Genomic DNA, 23461 nt, shown 5'->3' on the forward strand with positions numbered 1-23461 from the left:
TTTTCATTTATAACTTTTGTATACTGAAGTAGATGGAGCACTCCAGCAAATCCCTACAGGAGAGAATGTCATTTCATAGTCGTTGAGGTGCTGATAGATTAATAAGCTCCGGATCCCAGGGGTTCATGGGAAGAGAAGTACCAACCAGAGCTGTTAAAGCTGCCGACATCGACTTTTTGATTCTGAAGTTAAACTCATTGTTCACATTCCTCGCACCTGCCTTATCAACACCAAATCTAAAAAGGGCATAATTCATGACACTGTTAAAAAGCATTTCGATTACTCAATGCAATTTAGTACTGACAATTATAGTGGAAAAAAGTCACTTAGTTACTAGTTGTTCAAATTTCGGTTCAACTATTTACAAGAGTGACAACCACATTCTATTTCAATTCTGTGTAATACAATCATTATACATTTTGACTAATAATGCTTATTTATTCTCTTTTATACAGGCATAAATAAATGAATAAATAAATAAACAGCTGGTAAAATCTAATAAAAAGTTATTTATACAAATACATATTTTATAAATGTATTAATTATATATATATATATATATATATATATATATATATATATATATATATATATATATATATATATATAATACATGTAAAATAAATATTATATTTGTAAAATAAATTTGTTATAAATAAATATTTGTGTAAATAAATATCTGAAAGTTATTGAATATTATGAAATACATATAAACTACCGTTCAAAAGTTTAGGGTCAGTAAGATTGTTTAATGTTTTAAAAGAAGTATCTTCTGCTCACCAAGCCTGCATTTATTTGATAAAAAATACAAACAAAACCAGTAATATTGTGAAATATTATTCCAATTTAAAACAGCTGTTTTCTATGTCAATATACAGTAAAGTGTAAGTTATTCCTGTGATCAAAGATGAATTTTCAGCATCATTACTCCAGTCTTCAGTGTGTACATGATCCTTCAGAAATAAATCTAATATGATGATTTGATGCTCTAGAAACATTCATTATTATTATCAATGTTGTATGACAAAATGTTCATAGGTAATTCATGCTGAAAAGTGACATTTTTATTAAAACTACAAACAGAAACTATACACTTACAGCATGAATTTATTAGAAAGTCAGTCTATTTAATGTGTACTTCCTTAAGATTAATATCAAATTATAATCCTGCATTCTGCTTGCATCGCAAATTAAATTCTGAAACTCAACCGCATTCTTAACTCACAGCCACCCGACAGGATTGACATGCTAAAAAAAATATGTATGGAATGACTCCTTGGAGTCTGGCTTGAAGTGCATTATCTGACTAAAATATTACAACAAGAATTCAGATTACTAGAAATTAGTGTAAATCCATTGTCAAGACATCCGTTCACAAGCAGCATGCAAGTCATTATGACTGCCGTATTGAGTGAGGGTATTTCTGATTCACTTCAGTCCACAGTGCGTGTGTGTGTGTGCGTGTGTGTGTGTGTGTGTGTGTGTGTGTGTGTGTTGTGCTCGTCTGTCAATCAACATAACACAAGCCTCCAGCTCTGAAGGGGGAAACAGAATCCAAAAAGAGAGTGTGAGACATGGACAGAATGAATAATGAGCGTATTCCCTCACAGCTTCACCATGAAGTTCCAGTAAATTACTCCAAGATTTTAGAGTACCAACAAAAACAAACTCATTAGAAAGCCTATTATCATAATTTGTCCATGATAGATTGAGAACTACAATTATGTTCTGCATTTATTGCAGCCTTTATTTCCCGAGATCCTTTTTCATTATTAAACAAGGTTACTTTCACCAAATTTTCATAATTTTATTTTTAATGACCACCTTATTTTTTTTCACCACCTCACTACTGACCAGATGTGATGCGACAAGTTTCTTTGATTTGTCTGAAAGTGAAACCAGTGCATACTCAGGGACGAATGTTGTATGAAATGCATGCAATTTAGTGTTCACTCGAACAGCATAGAATTAGTTGCTTTAGGAACACAGCTTTGGTGAAATGGAAACATTTCTTACCGAGGAAAGAGACACAAACTTTGCAGAACGTGTTGAATTGAAACTTGTTGGCCGCCTCCAGTAAGGTCTTGGCATTGGCCGAGTCAATAATGAGGGAGCCGGTGTAAACAAACTCCAGGAGAAGCTCCAAAACATCTGAATTGATGTTACTCATCGTCAGCTGCATCTTCTCACCTTTTCGGTTCTCGCCCGATAACCTGGACACAAATTGAAGAACGTTAAACCAGAGACCTGCTATTGTTAGCTAAAAGTAAAACTAGTCAAACTGAAAAATTAATTGAAATTGAGTCAACTGAAATAAAACTGAAATTTTATATAATAAAATATAAATATTATATAAAGTTAAGCTTGAAAAATATTATTATTATTATTAGAAAAAAAGGGAAAAATCACAAATGCCCAAATACTAAAATGAATTAAAAATTGAAATAAAAATTAAAGCTAAATAGAAGCTCAATATTAAAAAAGAAAAAACACAATGAAATTACTAAAACTTAAACTAAAATTAATTCTGAAAATGCAAAAACAAAAAATAATTCAAAGTAATAAATATGGTAACGCTTTACAATAAGGTTTCGATTGTTATCATTAGTTAACTACATTAGTTAACATGCACTGAATAATACTTATACAGTTTTTATTAATCTTAGTTAATGTTAATCCCAGCATTTACATTAAGATCAAAACTTGTATCTGTTAGTTAATGTACTGTGAACTAAACCCACTTGTTTGGTGTTTCTTATTTTCCTTTTAGGAGCTTGACATGGTCACTGCATAAAAATTATACAATAAATTTTACACTGTAAAAATATGAAATGACATGAAGTACATTAAATAATTCCTAAAACTATTCCTTTAAGAAACAATTAAAAATCTATCAAACATTCTAAAGTGAGATGAACTTAATTTGGAAGAGCATCCACTAAAGCTGTTCAGCGAGTGTGACTCAAAGTCAGGCCTGTGAGTTTCTCTACAGCGGCGCTTGAGGGAAAACTTGAGTGAGCTGCTATGCATTTCCATGCATAATACATATTTAAAGGCATATGGGTAGTGCAGATTGCATGGCTGTTGAGATGAGCTGCTCTCCATCTAGAAGAGGGCCAGTGGCTTAGCATATCTGCTGAGGGCTGATTGGCTTTGGTTTTTGCCATTGTTTGGGTACGTTATAGATACTAAATCTATAAACCTCAAATCATCAGTTATGCTGCAAAAAGACAAAGGTGTCTCGAGAAACAAAAGCTCATAATGTTGTTCCATTAATGGACGGCCACCTCTAACGTGTGGTTAGACGTGGCAGTGAGGTGAAAATAATAATAATAACTTCTCTTCTGCCTCAGCTTACAGTTCCTATTCTACTCGAACAACATGCTTTAAAGGTGAAGTGTGTAATTTCAAGTAAAATGTAAAATGAGTTTTGAATGCATTTTCATGTTGCACCAAAACTGAGTAAGTATTTTAGCATCAAAAATTGCACACTTCCTTTTTAAACAAATCACAGTATGTGTTTTCATGAACCTTCATGAAGACACTTAAAGTGTAGGTATATTTTGAACAAGGGATGCACCGATATCAGGTCTGATACTGCGCTCGCATACTCGTGCTCATCAAAATGCTCAGATACCAAAAACCGATACCATGCAGCATGTGTAGTGTTTGTGTCCGAACAAAGAAACACTGACAACAGAGCAAACGTAGAACAAAATGAAGATATCAGAAAAGGATGTCTATGAAGTAAATGTTAAATGTCTAATTAACAGAATATTAAACAAATTAATTATTCACGCTATAGGTTCTGTGCGGTGGCTGATAAACAAAACACTCAGACTAGATTGAGCGCAATATGGATATAGCAAAGGAAGTCAAATGAGGAGCCTATTACTAACGTTAACTGACGGTAAAGAGAGAGTGAGCTCATCGCTCACTCAGCGCATGTCAGTTGGATTACAACTAAATGGCATGTACAAGTAAAAACATAAACTGTTATGTCATTTATGTATAACGAGTGGTTCCCTATATTATTACAGGAAGGTGGCACAGTAATCACTTGACATTTTCAATAAGTTTTCTGTGTGCAAACATCTGAAGCACGCACCCAGAAAGCTAGCTTTATGACAGGGCACAAATAGCCTATTAAATCGAGTTCTTTTTTTTTTTTTTGAACAGACAAATTCACACAAAATTATGTAAAAATGCCCAAACAGGCAAGTATCCTTGTGAAATATAGTTAGTTATGTCTGAAGTGAACGTAAACAGAAATAAAACGGATGTGTAACTGTTCTGTATGTTGGATACATACAGCCCTTAAAGTGACAGCAGCCTATAATAAACCTACTGCTGTCTTTGTCCTCAATGTTAATCTAACAATAAAAGACAAAAGAGAAAATCACTCACTGCTCTTTACTGTATAACTTTTGTAAATTATATATATATATATATATATATATAGATAGATAGATAGATAGATAGATAGATAGATAGATAGATAGATAGATAGATAGATAGATAGATAGATAGATAGATAGATAGATAGATAGATAGATAGATAGATAGATAGATAGATAGATAGATAGATAGATAGATAGAGTGAAGAATATGCAGTGTTATTTTACATTTGATCACTTTATTTAATTTCTGTACCTGAAATTTGTGACGTTTCACTGGTATCTAAAAATTTGAACCACTGGCCCAACCAGGCCAGTAAAAAAAAAATAAAAAAAAAAATAAAAATCCTTATCATTGAGCCCTGCTGGAACAGCACTAAATGTTCACTTTGATATTAAATTAAAGATAAATCATGAAAAAGCAATAAAATGAACAATGCTTTTACAATACATTTTAACAGGCATGATTAGGCATGAAAATTTCATTTAAAAAAAATAATAATTTGATTAATATTCTTTTGGTTTCTCTGGCCAATATTTAAAAAAAAAATTAAAAATGAAAATACAGGTATCGGTATCGGCAAGTATTAAAAATGAAATTATCGTATCGGATTAATTCTGGAAAAGTGGTATCAGTGCATCTCTATTCAGAACCTATGCAAAGACAAATGCACGCTACATGTGACAGACAGACAGACAGACAGCGTTATGTAAGCAGGGAAGAAAAGGAGGGGGTAGAAAATCAGTTCTGCCACAGGGAACCAGCAGCCATCCTACATGGAAAGGGACCATTCCATGACTGGGACGTGGATTTACTTTCAAACACCTGCCAAAACAGAGTTCAACACGGCCTGCATACGAACGGTAATATTAGACGTTATAAGAGGTTTGACTTGGAGGGAGGCAAAAGGCAGAGTATGAAGTGAGGTGGGTGTCCCTGGCGGTGGCTGAAAAATCAAGAAATGTTACTCCTGAAAAGAAAAACAAAAATGCAAAGTTTATTGCTGTCAGGTGTAAGTGGAGGAGGAGAAATATTAAGAAAGAAAAGGTAAAATAATAATAATAATAATAATAATAATAATAATAATAGTAATAGTAATAATAAGTTGACCATTAAGAGGTGGGAAAGAGAAAGAAAATAGAAATTCAGCCCTCTCTCTGTCTCTGAGATCAATTACAGAAATCTAAATCCACACTCCCAATTTCCATAAACACTCGTGCTCAGAAAAGAGCTTTTTGGCCATAATTTTATTCTCAAGTATGAACGTCTGCCCTAAAAAAAAAAAAAAAAAAAAAAAAAAGATCTATATGGTTATCAAAATCTTTCTTTTCATCCACAGTCTATGACTGTTATATTGATTAGACTGGGAAGATACAGTATGACACTCAAAGAGGGAAAAAAGGCTTTTAAAAATGAAGGGATGCATAATATGTGCATGATTATGCTGGTTTCTAAAATGCCTTCTTTTGGATATAGTCTCAGGCAGCATCACAGCAAAAAAAAAAAAAAAAAAACAACTAAAAATTATAGTTTATAGTTAACATGTTTATTATGTTATAAACAAAACAATATTTTGTTAAAAAATAGATACATAACTTAAAACATTTTTATAAATAAAAGTATTTATAAACAAACAAATAAAGAAAGAAAGATAATAATAAAATAACATACTTAATCATTTTAATCAGGTTTGAAACATGTCTGCCCTGAAAAATTTCATCATGGTTATAAAAAGTTATTTTTGTTCACTGACTACTACCTATTATATTGATTAGACTGGTAAAATAAAGTGATGAAAGTATGGCACTCAAGGGGGGGAGGTCTTTTAAGAATGACAATTTCTATTTTTCAAATTTTCCAAGAAATGTCGAGCACATTCATTTGCCTACGTCCTTGAGAGAAAAAGCAACCTGAAAAATCTATAAATGTGAGTGCTTTCTGTCGGACAACATTATACCTGATTATACACCTGAGCACTGATTTGCTTTCATGAATTCTTTAGAGCATGTTATTTGAACTGTAAAGTGTCTTTTTTTAGATTGAACTATTTTTCTAGCCCTGCTTTATGTATAGTTCACTTCTTTATCCCGTCATGACATCAGTCTAAGGTGGTTTGCAAGTTTTGATCCCATTGCTTTAAACCTTTTTAACTTATGCCTGTACTAATCCTTCTTCTAAACATGAAAAATGATAAAAGGATCAAAATGAAAGATATCAAACCACTAGAACTTCTGAGTTAAGTGTACTTTTTGATGGAACAAAACAAATCAAGAGTTGCCCAACAAATGTGGGCTCTTCAATGCCAGCTATCAGTCTCAGACTAATAACATAGTGTCTATGCTAATATATACGTGGAAGCACTCAGCAAGTGGCAATTTGATGGATGCACTGCCAGAAACAAAGCGCAAATATTCAATAAAATCCAGCAGACAGGCTGAATCTCTGGAGATATTGTGAAATTCATAAGCGGCACTGCCTTCTATCAATGTGAACGAGGTAGCGCTAATGGCTATATATTACATTCAAACACAGATCCACTTAGTGGATGATTTGCTAAATGGATGAATCACTTTTTAATGCACATTTTCTCTGAGAATGATAAATACAGCAGGTGTTCTTTATAGACGATTAGATAACCCGGTCCGTTTGACTGGTATAAATGACGGACACCCAGATAATGCCTTTAGTCTCAGGCTGATTCGCCCATTAAAGGGCCGCCAGACATCTCTGATATTAAAATCAGATTACAGCTCAATGCATATATCATTTTCAAAGATGAATATTTCGTTCAGATTTGATATTTATCATATAGTTTTTTTTTTCTTTTTTCTACAAGTTCAAAGATTAGAGTCAGTACTTAATTAAGCATATCTGAAGTGTAAATAAGCAAATAATCAGGCTGAAATAGTGTAAGACTACTCACATTTTTCCCACTAGAAATGCAAGATAAATAAATAATGCAAGAATGTTTTCAGAATGGTTTAGTATGCCACAGCTTTACAGATCACGACTCCCCATTGATTTTACTCCGGTGAACAAAGCTGTTGACTCTTGATTTAATGTAGCATGAATTTTCAGTCGACTGGCCGCTCTATGTATGTACAAGCACTTGAACTCTATGAGGCTGAACTGGATTGAAGTATTTGTTCATATGCATTATATGGACTTAATAACTGCTGACAGGGTTACATATTTTCTACTTGAAATGCACAGAGCTAATGTATTTTTCAAATGAATGGCAATGTTTCTGTATGACTGTACATCTGTTCTGTAACCTAATGAGCCGGCTACAGGCATCATATGTGCATGATTATGCAGGTTTCTAAAATGCATTCTTCGGATCTATTCCAAGGCAGAATTGTGTATCATTTGTAGAAATCACAATGCCAGTGAAAAAAAAAAAAAAAAAAAAAAAAAAAAATAATTATGATTTATTAGTGCTATCAAATCGATTGATCGCATCTAACATAAAAGTTGTACACATAATCTATCTATCTATCTATCTATCTATCTATCTATCTATCTATCTATCTATCTATCTATCTATCTATCTATCTATCTATCTATCTATCTATCTACACACACACACACACACACACACACACACACACACACATATTATGTAAGCAAACTTTTATGTTAAATGTGAATAACCGTGATTAATCGATTTGACAGCACTGATTTATATATACACTTTAAAAGAAGTTTTGTCTGCTCACCAAGGCTTAATTTATTTAATGAAAAATACAGTAAAAACATTAATATTGTGAAAAATTATTACAATTTAAAATAACTGTTTTCTATTTGAATATATTTTACAAAGTAATTAATTCTCATGTTGGCAAAGCTGAATTTTCAGCATCATTACTCCAGTCTTCAGTGTCACATGATCCTTCAGAAATCATTCTAATATGTCAATTTGCTGCTCAAGAAACATTTATTGTTTACAATTGTACAAAATATTTGTGTACAATATTTTTTTTTCAGGATTCTTTGATGAATAGAAAGTTCAAAAGAACAGCAAAAGAACATAGTCATTTTAAATTGTAATAATATTTTACAATATTACTGTTTTTACAGTATTTTTAATTAAGTAAATGCACCCTTGGTGAGCAGATGAAACTTGTTTTGAAAACATTAAAAATCTTACCGATCCCAACCGATTTGAGCGGTAGTATATATATATATATATATATATATATATATATATATATATATATATATATATATATATATATATATATATATATATGCACAAATGCATAGCAATAAATGTATACATAAACATACGCAAAAATGCATACATGAATAAATGCATAAACGAATGGATGAAAAAATGAATGAATGAGTAATCATGATCATCATGAGTATGAATGTTGCATTTCAGTTAAAATGTTGCCTTGATAGCTCTGTAGGTTCTAGAAATGCTCTTGTTTCCTCTGTGTTCTAAGAAAGACAATTTAGACGTCAATGAGAGTGTGAAATTCTACATCTAAAGGCCCTAGTTTCAGTCCTTCCAAAGGCAGTGAAACTTAAATCGCTTTATGAGGTGTATCAGCACATTTTGTGCTTCAGCGAGAACAAACTTCTGAGTTATTGCTCCTAATGCAGTTTTCATTGCTGCTGCTCGTAAGATAGCTCAGCTCGACCCGGACTAAAATCACAATCAAACGGCCTGAGATTCTCAGTCACAATCTGTCCTTGAAGCTGGAGTACATGTATCATGATGTATATTGTACAGGAATTTGAAAGCATTACAGCAATTACACCTGCCAAGCCAATCAATTTTTTCTCTGCTTTCAATGCCCTGGTTCTTGTAATTGTTTAGATGCGACTGAAACTAGACTGATTGGGATAGATATACAATGGGTTGTACTGTTGTGCATTTTGATTCAACAAAACATTAACCCTATAAAGCGTTCTGTATAATATTTGGGGCTAGAGTAACTAAACAGGACAAATAAGCATCTGGTTTAAGACATGCTTTTTTGGGCAGTAAATAATGGCACAAATAACAGTAAAATGACAAGCTCAAACCTTAACTGTAAAATTTGCATGATTAATTTAAATAATCTCCCCCCATAAATGTTGCGTCTGAAAAGGAAAAATCCTACAAATGCATATGCCGCAAAAATAACCCTGTCCATGTCTTTTCAGCACAACTTTTTCACTACGTGTCTTTAGTAAATCCTGACAGTATTTTTTTTAACGCCAGAAGAGGGTTTGCACTGATGCAAGCTGTTGATAAATCTGGCCCTTGATATGCAAATTTATAAGGCTTCTAAATCATCAACATGATCAAAACATTGCTGAAAAACCCATTGCACGATATCTACTATATGGCTTCTGTCGTCTGATTGATAGTTTATACTTTTTTTAGCAAGTAAAAGTCCTTTCAGTATAATTATAAAAATGTCCACCTCAGCTTGTGTCTTTTTGCTGTGAAATCTTCACAGAATTGTATTTAGTAAATGTACGGATAACTTTTATATTGTTAGTAATATATAAAGATGAAAATTTACTTGACTGAATCAACTTGACTTTACTTAATTATCCATACATCATTAAGACAAATTATATTAAATTCTAAGTATCAGATATGATCCATCATGCTTTTGAGAAAAGTTTGATCTCTCAATCATCATTGTATTTCATTGCATTATATGTTTAAAAACTACAGTTGAAATATAATCTTACTATGACATATTATTCGGGGATATAGAGTGACAACTTTTGCATTTTATAAAAGTAGTCTGTTATAAAGATCTCACTGATTTACATTACAAGCTATAAGCAATTAATTTAACTTTTTGTCTATATAAATATTAGCAACTGGACCAAATTGCGTATTTTTTGCTCGGTGTGGGCCTCTGAATAAAAATTTGGTGTTTTATTACTCCTCAAATGAAAGCTCTATATTACCTATATCATTCAATTAGATTACATTAGATTAGGTCTAAAAGTTCAATAAACTGTTCCATTTCAACATGGTTGTTTGTCCGACTATTATTCCATATGTCAGGCTTTGCAGGGTTAAGATTACCTAAAATGTCAAAAAAAAAAAAAAAAAAAAAAAACTGTGATTCTATTCTTTACATATGTCAAAAGGAAATTTATAAGATTTAGAAGGAAAGTTTGAATAAAAGGCTTTTACAATCATTTTTCCAATATTCTAGCTTTGCACTGTGAGATAAATATAGATTTATGTTCATATTTCCACTATTTCTTTCTGCTAGCTAACAAAATCAGGCACCGATCAAAATGTGTCATATTTCAATAAACATTTTAAGTTTTTAAGGTTTGCTACAACCGTTCACAACAAATTTACTGCAAACAGTTTGCAAGCTCATTTGCATGTGAAAACATGAATTTGCAGTAAATATGTAGCAAAATTCTCCTCAAGAGCTTTACCAGAAGAGCACATGATACATTGTAAAACAGATTCTTAGACTGTACATTTCTTTGCCTGTAAACATAATTATGTATTAAGTTTTTACTCATAAACAACATCCAGTCAGTCACATGGCTCTGGGACACCCGACTGCTGAGATCAGCATCAATAAGAGGTGGTAAGTCGGCAAGAAACAGAATTTCCCGAAGCATAAACGAGATTCGTGCAGTTTGCAGGTTGGCTTAATCCCGACGGCATGCTCAAAGCGCTGTGTGAATTTCCACCGAGATACAGAGCGAGTCACAGCAGGTAAAGGGTGAAGTGGGACGACTAGAACATCCCGTCTAAGTACTTGACACAGACAACCGGAGCACAGCGCTGATGCCATATGCCAAACGCACTCCTAAAATCTGCCTTTCATTTGTTTTGACATTTACAAAGCATTTAAAATGAAAACCCCCAGTCATGGAACTTCTTCGCCCATTAAAATGCAAATTGGCAAACTTGGTAAATAGAGATGAAAGGGTCAGATTGGTCCATGCGTTGACCTTTTTCAGCAGTGAAATACATTCTTTGGTGGAACAGACAGAATGGCTACTGGCCCTGTGATGGGAACCAATGTCTTCAGACCTGCAAGAGATGGGGAGGGAAAAGGAGGCGACACAAATGCACCCTATGAAAAGAACAGAATAGATCAAGGATGGGAGGAAAGCAAACCTTTTCACCATGTCCTTGAAATACAAGCTGCAGGAAGCTAGAACATTTTGATGGACTTCAAACTCTTTGCCTTCAACAATTATTTTCAGGTCTGTAAACTCTTTCTCTCTCCGCTGCTGGTTCAATTCCTTCAACATTTCTGTAGAACAAGAGAAAGAAGAGAAACAATGATTTTTGTATGTTCTGAGATTGAAGCACAGAGCATATGATGACACAACCAATCATTGTTGGAAGAAAAACCGGAAATGATTTGTTTGTGTAAGTAAAGAGCTGGAAAAGATTTTGAGTAGAGGAATAGAACCATCAAGCGTGAAGGAAAAACAACAACAAAAGTTTAGGGCAAAAGGTCAGAACTCTCAGTTCATTGTTAAACAAACACTGACCTTTGTCAGTAAGATGTGCATATCTACAACTACAATTTAAAGGAATATTTTAGCCAAAAATGAATTCGCTGTCATCATATAAATGCGTCATTCCAAACCTGTATGACTTTCTTTCAGCTCTTTTCAAACATTTCATTTTTGGGTAAACCATTACATTGACAGACAATGGCGTGCTACGGTTGGGATCTGGAAATAAAAATTCCATTCATGTTCTCCATATAGACTTACATTTTTAACCGTTCTGTATAAACCGTAAGTCTAGTAATAAGTAAATAAGTCTACATAGACTTAACATGAGCTCAGAGGCTGATTAATATGATAAGCAAAGTCAATGTTTTCAAAAAGCAATGAATACAAATTAAAAAATACAAAATTAATAAATATAAATAGATATATATCAATACAAATAAACAAATAAATATAATTATAGTATACATGTATTTGTTTACTTCTAAAAATGTATAAATGAAAGCATTTATTCAAAAAGTGAAACATCAGGACGTGGCACAGTAATGATGATTTAGGGAAAATTGTGATATATTATCATGAAATCATGTCCAAAAAAATGCAGGACACTATAGTTCATTTATGTAAGCGAGGACAACAAAATAAAGTAAACAGTGACATATTATATAATACACAGTTTAACTCTGAGATCTTGTCATATTTTATTAACATTTTTTTAAAACTATAGTGAATAAACTATAATAATGAATGAAATGTTCAAGGTGTCTGAATACATTTTGGTTTGACTATATATATATATATATATATATATATCCACAAAATATATATATATATATATATATATATTTTTTTAAACATTACAACATGTTTTTTTTTTTTTTTTTGGACCAAGAATAGTCCAACATTTCCTCATGTCCAGGAAATTATGCTCATCAAATAATAATTATAAGGTAAGTATATGCATGAGTCATATCTGACATGCGTAATGTATAATTAATCATCTCTGAAGCCTTTATGTGCTGAAATAACTCCCAAAGCCCCTAAAACAGCAGGACGCCATGATCGCAACAGGTATTCATGACTAATAAGAACAGAGCACAAACAACAGCCGATGTACAACGAGACCCAGCTCTGCGCAACAAAGCATATAGCGCTTCTGAAAATAAACACATTCAAAGTCACTTCTGCATTTCATATGTTCATATGTTTTCCATGCAATAATTTGAATAATTGGCTGGTGTAAGCATCTCAGCATCATTAGAGCAACATGTCACATGCCTCTGACAGCTGTTCCGCAGACATTTGACAAACTAATAAGGAAAAGGTGATGTGATTATCTGCCTAAAATGTTCCCTATTAATTTGAGCCAAGGATAGAATGGATGGCAAAGAATTATTCTCTATTTTAGTGGGTCAGTGTTCTCTGGAGAAGACCATAATCATAAAATAGCACAGAGCAATCTACTGGGACCAGGAAGGAACGTTTTAAAGAAAAAATAACATATTTGTAATTGTTATTAACATTTGCGTATGAATCACTTGTGCTAGCCAGAGCAAAACAAAAAAAACTGTACAGTGGGGTCTGAAAAATCTGAGACTGTTCCATTTAAACCTAGAAATAAACTAAGATTTAAACTGAAAACTGAAGACAAAGAAAAGCAAAAAAAAAAAAAACAAATATTAAAGGTTTTACACAATATCTAGGTCACTAATAAAACGCAAGTACATTTTGTGACTTCTGAAGCAAATCATTATTGCCAACTGACATTAAAGCAAAAAAGAGTCAAAACAACTCTCAGACACCACTCTACATGCTTAACATAATGTTTTAAGGCAATGCATTTCCTTTGTGTTTACATTTCTGTGCTTTAAAAGACATTAAAGACACTTCTGAATGGCTCAACAGTGTTACGGTGAGAACAAATACATTCATCTGATTCAGTCTGACGATCCTCCATAAGCACTTTCCTCTCTCGGTGGAACTGGAAAGAATGCTGAAGCTCGTGAAATGTGTCCTTCCAGAACAAAAGAGCTGTGAATCGATAACAATGGAGCTATAGATATGAGATGAGAAGATCTTGAGCGTGCTCTCTGGCAGGCCACACACAACGGGAAGGTCAGAATACATGCATATAAACCAGAGCTATCTGAATGAGACTATTGTACAATCTCTTTTTTCTCATATTAAGTCAAGCATGCAGCTCTCGATGTGTGAAAGGAGAAACTATAGCAAACCTGGTGTTTTAATCTCTCTCTTTTGTCCACTTTTGACCACTTCTGTCCTGATTTCTTCGAGCGAAAGGTCTATGGGTGGGTCAATATATGGGATTTTTCAGATCTTTCATTCTAATGGACGAAATAAGATCACGCAATTTACATATGAACGTGCCCGGAGATGACGGAAAAACAATCGAAGTGCAGCAGCTTTCGTTTCTGCTCTGATAGCCGCAAGACCACGCCGAACACTGTGAGTGTGAACATTGTACATTGTGAACATTGTACACTGAACATTGTGCTTGGTGCGTTTTTCATTTTCAAACCAAACTTGGGTCTTCAGCCTACAAAGTTTAAATCAGTCCTGGTTGGCACGCTTTCCATAATGTTTACGCATTAGATCAGTAAGCAGAGAGTAGACATTATTTTGTGGCGGTTCAAACACATGAGCATTTACACTACAAAAGCAAAACATTTTAGGCCTGTTTAAACCTGTATCTGCGTTGTCCACATGTGATCTGATCTACCAAAATACATCTTAATATCAGGTGTAAAAAGAGCCTTATACTTATGAGTGATGTGCAATCAATGGTAGATGAAAACACAACAATGTGACCAGATTTTCACTATAACAAATGTGCCAAAAAAAAAAAAAAAAAAAAAACTCTTTTATTTAATTTTATGATTTGTTTCATTAGCTTTTGGTAGCATTACATTGGTTTGAAAGGGAAGGGAACTTGTGTCAATACTGTACATGATGAATTTCAGTCCACTGCAGCAATGGCACTCAAAACTGTGTTCACATTCGCAGACACAAATACTTGTGTGCAAACAAACGTCAGTACTCAAGTAATTGAGTCAAGGAATATTCACTGACTTTAAATGGCATTAAAACAGATGTACTATTATTCAGCTAGCTGTTATTTACATGCCAACCGTAACTTTAACCAACCTCCAAAAGATTCAATTCAAACCACTGCTCTACGCTCTACCATGACAGTAGTTTGCCTAAAAGAGAAAACCAACTGTGGAGGAAAGCAGTTTATGCTAATGATCACTATACTGTCCCTTGTGGCAAATCTCAAAATGTGACTTGTAGTCGCGTTGAATTAGGAATCTTGTTCTGACACATTTCGGGAAGCATTGATGCATTAAATTGAGCTTCTGTGACTAGAAGCATTTATACTTACAAACACCAAATTACCAAAAACACACATAACTACAGAAGTCTCATTTTTGAAACATAATGTATCCTCATAATTATAATCTACACCTAGTGAGCTGCTACCATTCAAATGTTTGAGGGAATTAATGAAATTATTACTTTTATTCAACAAGGACACATTAAATGTGACAGTAAAGTCATTTATAATGTTACAAACTATTTTGATTTTAAATAAATGAACATAGTACATTCTATTCATCAAGAATCCTGAAAAAATATTTATCATAGTTTCCACAAAAACAATAAAGCAACAAAACTGTTTTCAACATTGATAATAATAGGAAATGTTTCTTGAACAGCAAATCAGCATATTTGTTATGATTTCTGAAGGATCATGTGACACTGAAGGAATAAATTACATTTTAAAATACATTCACATAGAAAACAGTTCATTTAAATTTTACATATATTTCACAATATTACTATTTTTAGTCTGATATCACTACTTTTATTTTTGGAACTCACTGATACAGAGTACTGATAGATTTATTTTCATTGCAATTGTAATTCTTGTCAAAATATTGGTCAGAAAAGGCAAAAAATATATAAATCAAATCATATTAGTTGGCTTTAATTAAGTAATTAAGTATTTTCCTGTAATAATGATCAGCAATTAAGCGCATGCAACAGAATTGTGCTAACAGTATAGTGCATCCCTAGTTTTTACTGTATTTTTGATCAAATAATGCAGCCTTGGTGAGCATAAGAGACTATCAAAAACATTTAAACAATTGTACTGATACCAAACTTCTGAACAGTCGCCCATTGCCGACTGCCTAGACTTGTTTGTAATTTTTACAGAAAAATACTGTAAGTGCTACAGTAAAAACATTGGTTAAGTGTAAGTTACCTTACCATATATGGTGAAAAACTAAATGGTTTAACATGTAATTTTACTGTAAAATACTATCAAATTTATGGTTTTTGCAAGTAAAAAATATGAATTACCATATAATTTACAGTATAAAAAAAAATAAAAAATTAAATAAAAAGAACTTGCCAGAAGTCCCTACGTTACACATTACATTTGATGCAAATTTTTAAACAATTGAGTTTTTTTTTTTTTTTTTTTTTGTTATCAATAATGTACATTATTTTGTTTTGTGTTACATTTGATGTTATTTAGTTAACGTTAATTGCATTATTTAAGTGTCGTGTGTTTCCCTGTTGGTGTTTGGTCTGTGTGCACTGTCTATATACAGTACAAGAACTGACAATGTTTTATCAACAGGCCACATACAATAAACTCTGATTCATCATGTGGATTTCTATTGTACCTAGACTGGTGCCGATATTCGGTAATGCGATAAATCGTGATAATGAATATGCATGATATTGTTATCGTTGGCACTTCAGAATAATAATTTTTTTACCAATTATTAATTTTTTTATAAGGCAATTAAGAATACTTTACCCATCAATTGTATAAAATGCACAACACCGCTGTATTCTGCATCAAAAGGACACGCGCTCAGACATAAACAATCCCAACGTGCACGAGAAGCACATGGCGGAACGAGTGAAGGAGATGCGCTGAATGAAAGTGCACGTTCACTCTCTGACAGCAGAGGGCGCTGATGGAACAGCAGCATGCAGCAGTTACCACGGAAACTGTGCAAACAAAGTAACTGCGCTAGTGAAGTTAAAATGCTAAAAAGTTAAAAACAGCCATTCATTTTTTTGTAATCTCAGTGTTGTTCATCACAGCACCAAATACTGAATACTTAAAAAAAAAGGCTTAAAAGGATATTCATTTTCAAACCTAAACATTTTTATATTTTAAATCTGGACTACAACATGCCCTAATGAAATGTTCTGATTATTTGTGACCTGATCCAGCAAAATGAGTCACAGTGACCCAAATTTCAAAATTGAGATTTTGGTATCACTGGAAAGATGAGACAATAATCTTTAAAATGATACCCTAGTCAAAGTCATACCTTGAATGGTTTTACAGATATACCCATTTGAATTATGGTTGTCTGCCCTCTTTTTCAAATTGAAAACCTGAGAAAATCACTTTTAAAGTTTTTTGGCCGTTTTTTTTTGTTGATATCTTTCAAAATCCATTGCATTAAAAGGGATAAACTATTTATTTTACAGCTTAATTTGACCAAGGACATTTTTATATATATATAAATGCTAAACCAGGCTGAAGCTCAAATTATTTGAAAGTATTTATTTGAATTAACACTTTAAGACCTGAAGGCTTTTTTAGAGTTTTTTTTTTTATTTATTTATTTTAATTTTTTAGGTAGGTATCATTTGATAGAAAACATTTAAAATTTTAAGAAACATTATATTACATTTGGTCATTGTCTTGCTGAGAAACAGCTGATAAAAGACAAAAATATATATACTTTTTTAAAAGTATTTTTTTCTTTTTTTATTTGACATGGAATAACTCAGGAACACAATAAGATTGCTAAAAAAAAATATTTGGTGATGCTCTCCTATATGTGAGCTGCATCTGGTTCAAATTTCGTGGTGATAGCATAAAGAATAGTTTGAAAAATTGTTGTTCATTTTATCCACAGCCAGGTGGCACCAACGGACGATAAACTCCGGTTTAGAGGTGCTTCTCAGTCAGCACTCGTTAGGAGTTTTTCAAAATGGTTAGATGCATTAAAGATGAGATTCTAAGCTTTAAAATTATATCTATTTTGTGTTATTCCACGTTGGAAAACAAACATGGATGGGTCCGGGAACATTGGATACACACTGCATCCCGGATAGATGAGATACATGTTTTTAGCCAAGTATGTTTAATCATTCCGTGAGTAATATCTTGTGATCAACGCAATATATTATATTGATTTTGGATTCATTTTAATCTTGAGAGTCTGCTTTAAATATTGATGTGCCATTTTTATGATCTGTGCATTTTTCATGAAGTTATGAGCACGTGAAATATACATACTTGTGTTCAGTTAGCGGCTGTGCTGTTTTTGTTGTAAACGCATATTACTCAGACTCATTAGAGGGTGAAAACAACGCAACAGAAGCATGTTGGAGACTTGATATGAAAGCTTAAAGTCTCTGGTTTTGCCATTTAAATACCTTTAATCAATTATCTGGACTACGAAACTTTGGGAGATTATTTTTGAAAGTATGTTCTTTGAAATTAGCTTTAAAAAAAAAAAATCGATTTTTTCATTGTTTTTCCACATTATCGGCCCATATCAGCTCTGCAGCATTTTTTTTTTTTTTTTTTTTTTTTAGAGGATTAGGCATATCTGAATTTAAAAGAGCACCCTAGCCACATACATTGCAGTAAATTGATTAAAATGGTCTCATTTTACAGAAAACCCTCTATATTTTAACACAGTTGTGGAATATTGTATATATTATTTTGTATTTATTCATAATTTTATGATAAACAGATAAAAAGTCAAATTTTTATATATATTTTTTATTATTATTTTTATTAAAAATATGTAATTTAGGATAGATTTAGTCTATGAACCTGCAGAAAGTTTCTTTTTATTCCACTAGGTGGCAGTAAACAGGGGGAAAAAATCTTCTTGATATCTCTTTCTTAACAAAAGTTATTGAGATTTTGCTGAAAGGAGGTATTGGTACCTCGAAGTGTTCCTTTACTGTCTTTATTTTTTAATTCTGAAAGAATTGGACATACCCGAATTAAAAAGAGTGCCTTACCCACATAAATTGGAGTACAAGGATAAAAATGGTCTCATTTTACAGAACACCCTCTATATTTTAAAACAGTAGTGGAATATTACTTAAATCGTTTAGTATGTATTCACAATTTTATGATAAACACAAATAAAAAGTCTGATTTTTATTAATTTTTCAATTGCGTTTAAATTTGAGAGTCTGTAGTGTAAGATCTGTTTGGTCTATGAACCTGCAGAAAGTTTCTTTTCATTACACTAGTTAACAGTAAACAGGGGGAAAAAGAATCTACTTGATATCTTCTTTTAAAAAAAAGTTATAAAGATTTTACCGAAAGGAGGTATTAGTGTCAACAAGCATACCTTTACCGTCTCCATTTTTGATTTCTAAAAGAACTGGAGATACCTGAATCAAAAAGAGCACCTTACCCATAAAAATTGAAGTAAAAGGATAAAAATAGTTTCATTTTACAGAAAACCCTCTAAAGTTTAACACAGTAGTGGACTATTGCATATATTTTATTGTATCTATTCACAATTTTATGATAAATACAAATAAAAAAATCAGATTTTTATTTATTTTTCAATAAAGTTTTTATTTGAGAGTCTGTAATTCAGGATCCGTTTTATCTATAAACCTGCAGAAAGTTTCTATTGATTCCACTAGGTGGCAGAAAATAGGGGAAAAATAATCTTCTTGATATTTCCTTCTGAACAAAAGTTATTGAGATTAAAATAGAACGTTGCGACTTCCGACTCATTTCGCCAGATCGGGTCACATTTGTTATTGTTCAGTAAAACTTTGAAAACATACAGCTTCATTAGTTAACATGTTAATTCATTATCACTAAACTGACAATAAAAATACTTATAAAGTATTAATTATTATTAATTAATGTTACTTTCTTAGTTACTGTTTAATAACATTACTAAAATCAAAATAACTTATTTAATGGAGCTGAGATAAAACTAAAAATGATCAGTTGTGTTTCTAAACTAACATTAACAAAAAATAACACTTTCTTTAACAAATGTAGCTATTGCTCAATCTTACTTAATGCATTAAATAGAGTAAAGTGTTATCTGTTGTTCTTTATAGCCTAATTCTTTTGCATTTTAATCTGTTTGAAAATTTCAGTCAGAGTTGTTTTGTTTTATTACAAAAAGAGTTCTTAAACCTGTTAAACTATGACAAAAATGGTTTTGCAACTTATTTTAATTTTGTGATAATGCCGTATACCGTGATAAAAGCTTCATCAATTAATCGCAACATGAAAATTTGATACCGTCACATGCCTAATTGTACCCCATGTATTATTGTGGCGGTTATTATCGGTACATTTCAAGGAAAATTTAGGTAGATTTTGGTAGTTAAAGTAGGCATATGAACATTATATCTCTTAATGAAAATACGGTTATAAGTTATAAAAAATACAGGTATCCTATAAAACTGGAAACACTGTCACATAATTTTTTTTTACAGTGAATTTCTGGCAACCACAGCTACCAGTTTTTTGTTGTTTTTTTACAATAAATTTAATGGGATTTTTTTTTTTTTTTTTTACAGTGTACACAGGCTGTCAATTACAACATTAAATACTAATCAAAATTAGCTATTTATTTAAAGCTTTTAATATTAAATGAATTGCATGTATATATAAATCATTTCTCTTGCTTCATTCATACATTTTAATTCTTTCCCAAGGAAGATGTCTTAAAAGGCATAATTATGCTGCCTGCCTTCTGGAACAGCCCTCATGTCTGAACCTATGAAGCCTTAAACAGGCAGCTACAAAGGCCACTCACTAGACTTTGAAGATTATAAGAAGTTCACTGCTCAAGGACCTATAAAACAAAACACATCATTACAACTTAACATCTCTTCAGCACACACACTTGACCTGGCACATTATTGAAGAGCCACAGTCATTTAGGAGCTTGTGTATAATGCATGTGTCCTGTACCTCAATGTAAACTCAACGTCGAGCAGTCACACCAACAATCATCTCTGACCCAAACGGAAATGTGACGAGTGTCACATGAAGGGGCAATTCAAATTTAGTGAATTAAAAACCTAACAACAACAAATTGTGACATTATTCATATTTTAGTGAACATTTCCTCTTCCAGGGATGTTTTTAACATAAATCTTTTAAAATAGACTTGTTGGTTTATCAATGCAATGCATTGCAAAACATCTAAATATGCATAAACATACAACCAGGATTAACATCAGGCCTACATAAATTAAGGGTGGGTGACATGGCAATCATGTCACAACTGTTTTTCAAGCTGGTTTTTAAGACTATTTTTGTAAGTATACCATAGTATACCATTTCATTATTTTATCTTTGTTGTTAAAAAAAGAACAAAAGATCCAAATTTCAAATAATAGGACAAATACAATATAAGATACAACAGTAGGTGTATTTAACAATAGCATTTAAAGCAGGAGTCTCAAACTCAAATTGGCGGGGGGCCGTTTCTGTGATTGACACCTCATAGGAGGGCCATATTAACCTTCAAGCGCAAGAAAGCGCAACATTTCAGAAAATGTACTTTCCTTTGCATTATTTCTCATTTACTTCAAATTTCATTAGGCAGACTAAAATATTTTTATACCTATATCTATAAATATCGCTTATGTGAATGCCCCTTAGAACGGCGACTTTTTTCTTTGCATATCAGACAAGTAGCAACTAGAGAATAATAATAATAATAATAATAATAATAATTTAGCGGGCCGGATTATGTTTTATTTTTGAGATCAGTTGCGGGCCGGGTAGAGGGGGTGGGCGGGCCGTAAATGGCCCGCGGGCCGGCAGTTTGAGACCACTGATTTAAAGGGTTAGTTCACCCAAAAATGTCATAAATTACTCACCCTCATGTCGTTCCACACCTGTAAGACCTTCTTTCATCTTCAGAACACAAATTAAGTTATTTTTGATGAAATCCGGGAGGTATACGACTTGTCCATAGACAGCAATTTAACCACCACTTTAAAGTTCCAGAAAGGTACTAAAGACATTTTTTGAAAAGTTATCGTGACTGCAGTGGTTCAACCTTAAATTTATGAAGTGACGAGAATACTTTTTGTGTGCAAACACAAAACAAAACTAATGACTTTATTCAACAATATGTTCTCTTCTGTGTCATTCTTATATATTGTTTACGTTCAGCGCTTCAAGGTTCTATGTCAGAATGCGGGCTTCTTTCTGGAGCTTCTTTCTGGACCGTAAAAATTGGTTATATTGTTGTCTATGGACGAGTCATATACCTCTTGGATTTCGTCAAAAATAACTTAATTTGTGTTCCGAAGATGAAAGAAAGTCTGATGGGTATGGAACGACATGAGGGTGAGTAATTAATAACAGAATTTTCATTTCTGGGTGAACTAACCCTTTAAGTAACAAATTGAATAAACATATGTAAAAATAAATAAATAAATAAAAATCACTACATAGACTTCACTGTATCAATTAAATATATGCTGATTCTTATTAAAACTACTAAATTTATTTAGTCAAGAGCAGTGAGTGATTTTCTCTCTGTGTTTTGCTGATTGATTAACATTAATAACACAGATGGCTGCAGGTTTATTATTACCCATCATTTTAATTTTCATATTTTAATTATAATAATTTTGGTTTTTAATCACATTACAGGACGAGCATATAGGCTACATTATGCATTTATTTACATATGAAGAGAACAAATGAACAGAGACTGTGAGTCACTTTTCATGGTCAACACCACATGAAGTAGATGAATGTTTGTTTGTTATTTGTTTTTTTTTGTTTTTTTTTTTCTCTGCATTGACAGCCGAGGCCACTAAAACACAACCTTTGTACCTGAACAGGCAAATATGAACAATGCAATATTAAAATCAAGAAAACCAACAAAAAATAAACTGAACTCAAACCTTCCTCCTTTTCCTTCATCCTCCGATGCATCAGTCCCTCTTTTTCACCTCTTTTATCAACAACATCACAACGTTTTGGCCGTTTTAATAAACTTTTCACACTCAGCTACCATGACATTATTTTTTTCAGTTGTATGTAGCGGTGACTTAAGCCACAGGCTGGACAAATACGTTATGCACTAAGATGAAAGATGAGACAATACTAGATAATAGTTAATTAATATGTGCACTGACCACTAACTGGACAGGAGTGGGAATTACACTCTCTGTGTAACTAACTAACACTCAGCAAAAATAGTGAAACTTGACTTGGCAAACACTACTAAAAATCAATGCATCTAATCTAAGTCAAGGCACTAATCAGCAGGATCAAGTCAGATTCTGATGGACGTCTCTGGTGTTCTCAGAGGAGAGGAAGGGCAGATCAAGCTGTGTGGAGCAGCTTTTACTGTTTAGAGAGATAAAGCCATGATAAATCATCCTAAAACCAACCTGTCAGAGAGACGCTACCAAATAGCAGCACATGGGGTTTGATAAACAGAGATGGAGGTTATAAATGAAAACTGAACCTGACACTAACGGAGACATGGAGAACTCTAGATTCATGAGA

General features: G+C 32.6%; 1 protein-coding gene across 1 annotated transcript in view; it reads right to left on the reverse strand.

Moving 5' to 3' along the window:
- LOC137006452 (kelch-like protein 29) overlaps positions 1-23461 on the reverse strand; it is a 472167-nt gene that overhangs the window by 204669 nt on the left and 244037 nt on the right. Inside the window, exons 5-6 of the mRNA XM_067367229.1 lie at positions 11507-11645; positions 2017-2213 (exon numbers count right to left, since the gene is read on the reverse strand). Coding sequence (XP_067223330.1) covers positions 2017-2213; positions 11507-11645 — 336 coding nt within the window. The remainder of the gene's footprint in view (positions 1-2016; positions 2214-11506; positions 11646-23461) is intronic.

This window comes from Chanodichthys erythropterus, chromosome 18, assembly GCF_024489055.1.
Source record: "Chanodichthys erythropterus isolate Z2021 chromosome 18, ASM2448905v1, whole genome shotgun sequence".
Classification (NCBI taxonomy): Eukaryota; Metazoa; Chordata; class Actinopteri; order Cypriniformes; family Xenocyprididae; genus Chanodichthys; species Chanodichthys erythropterus.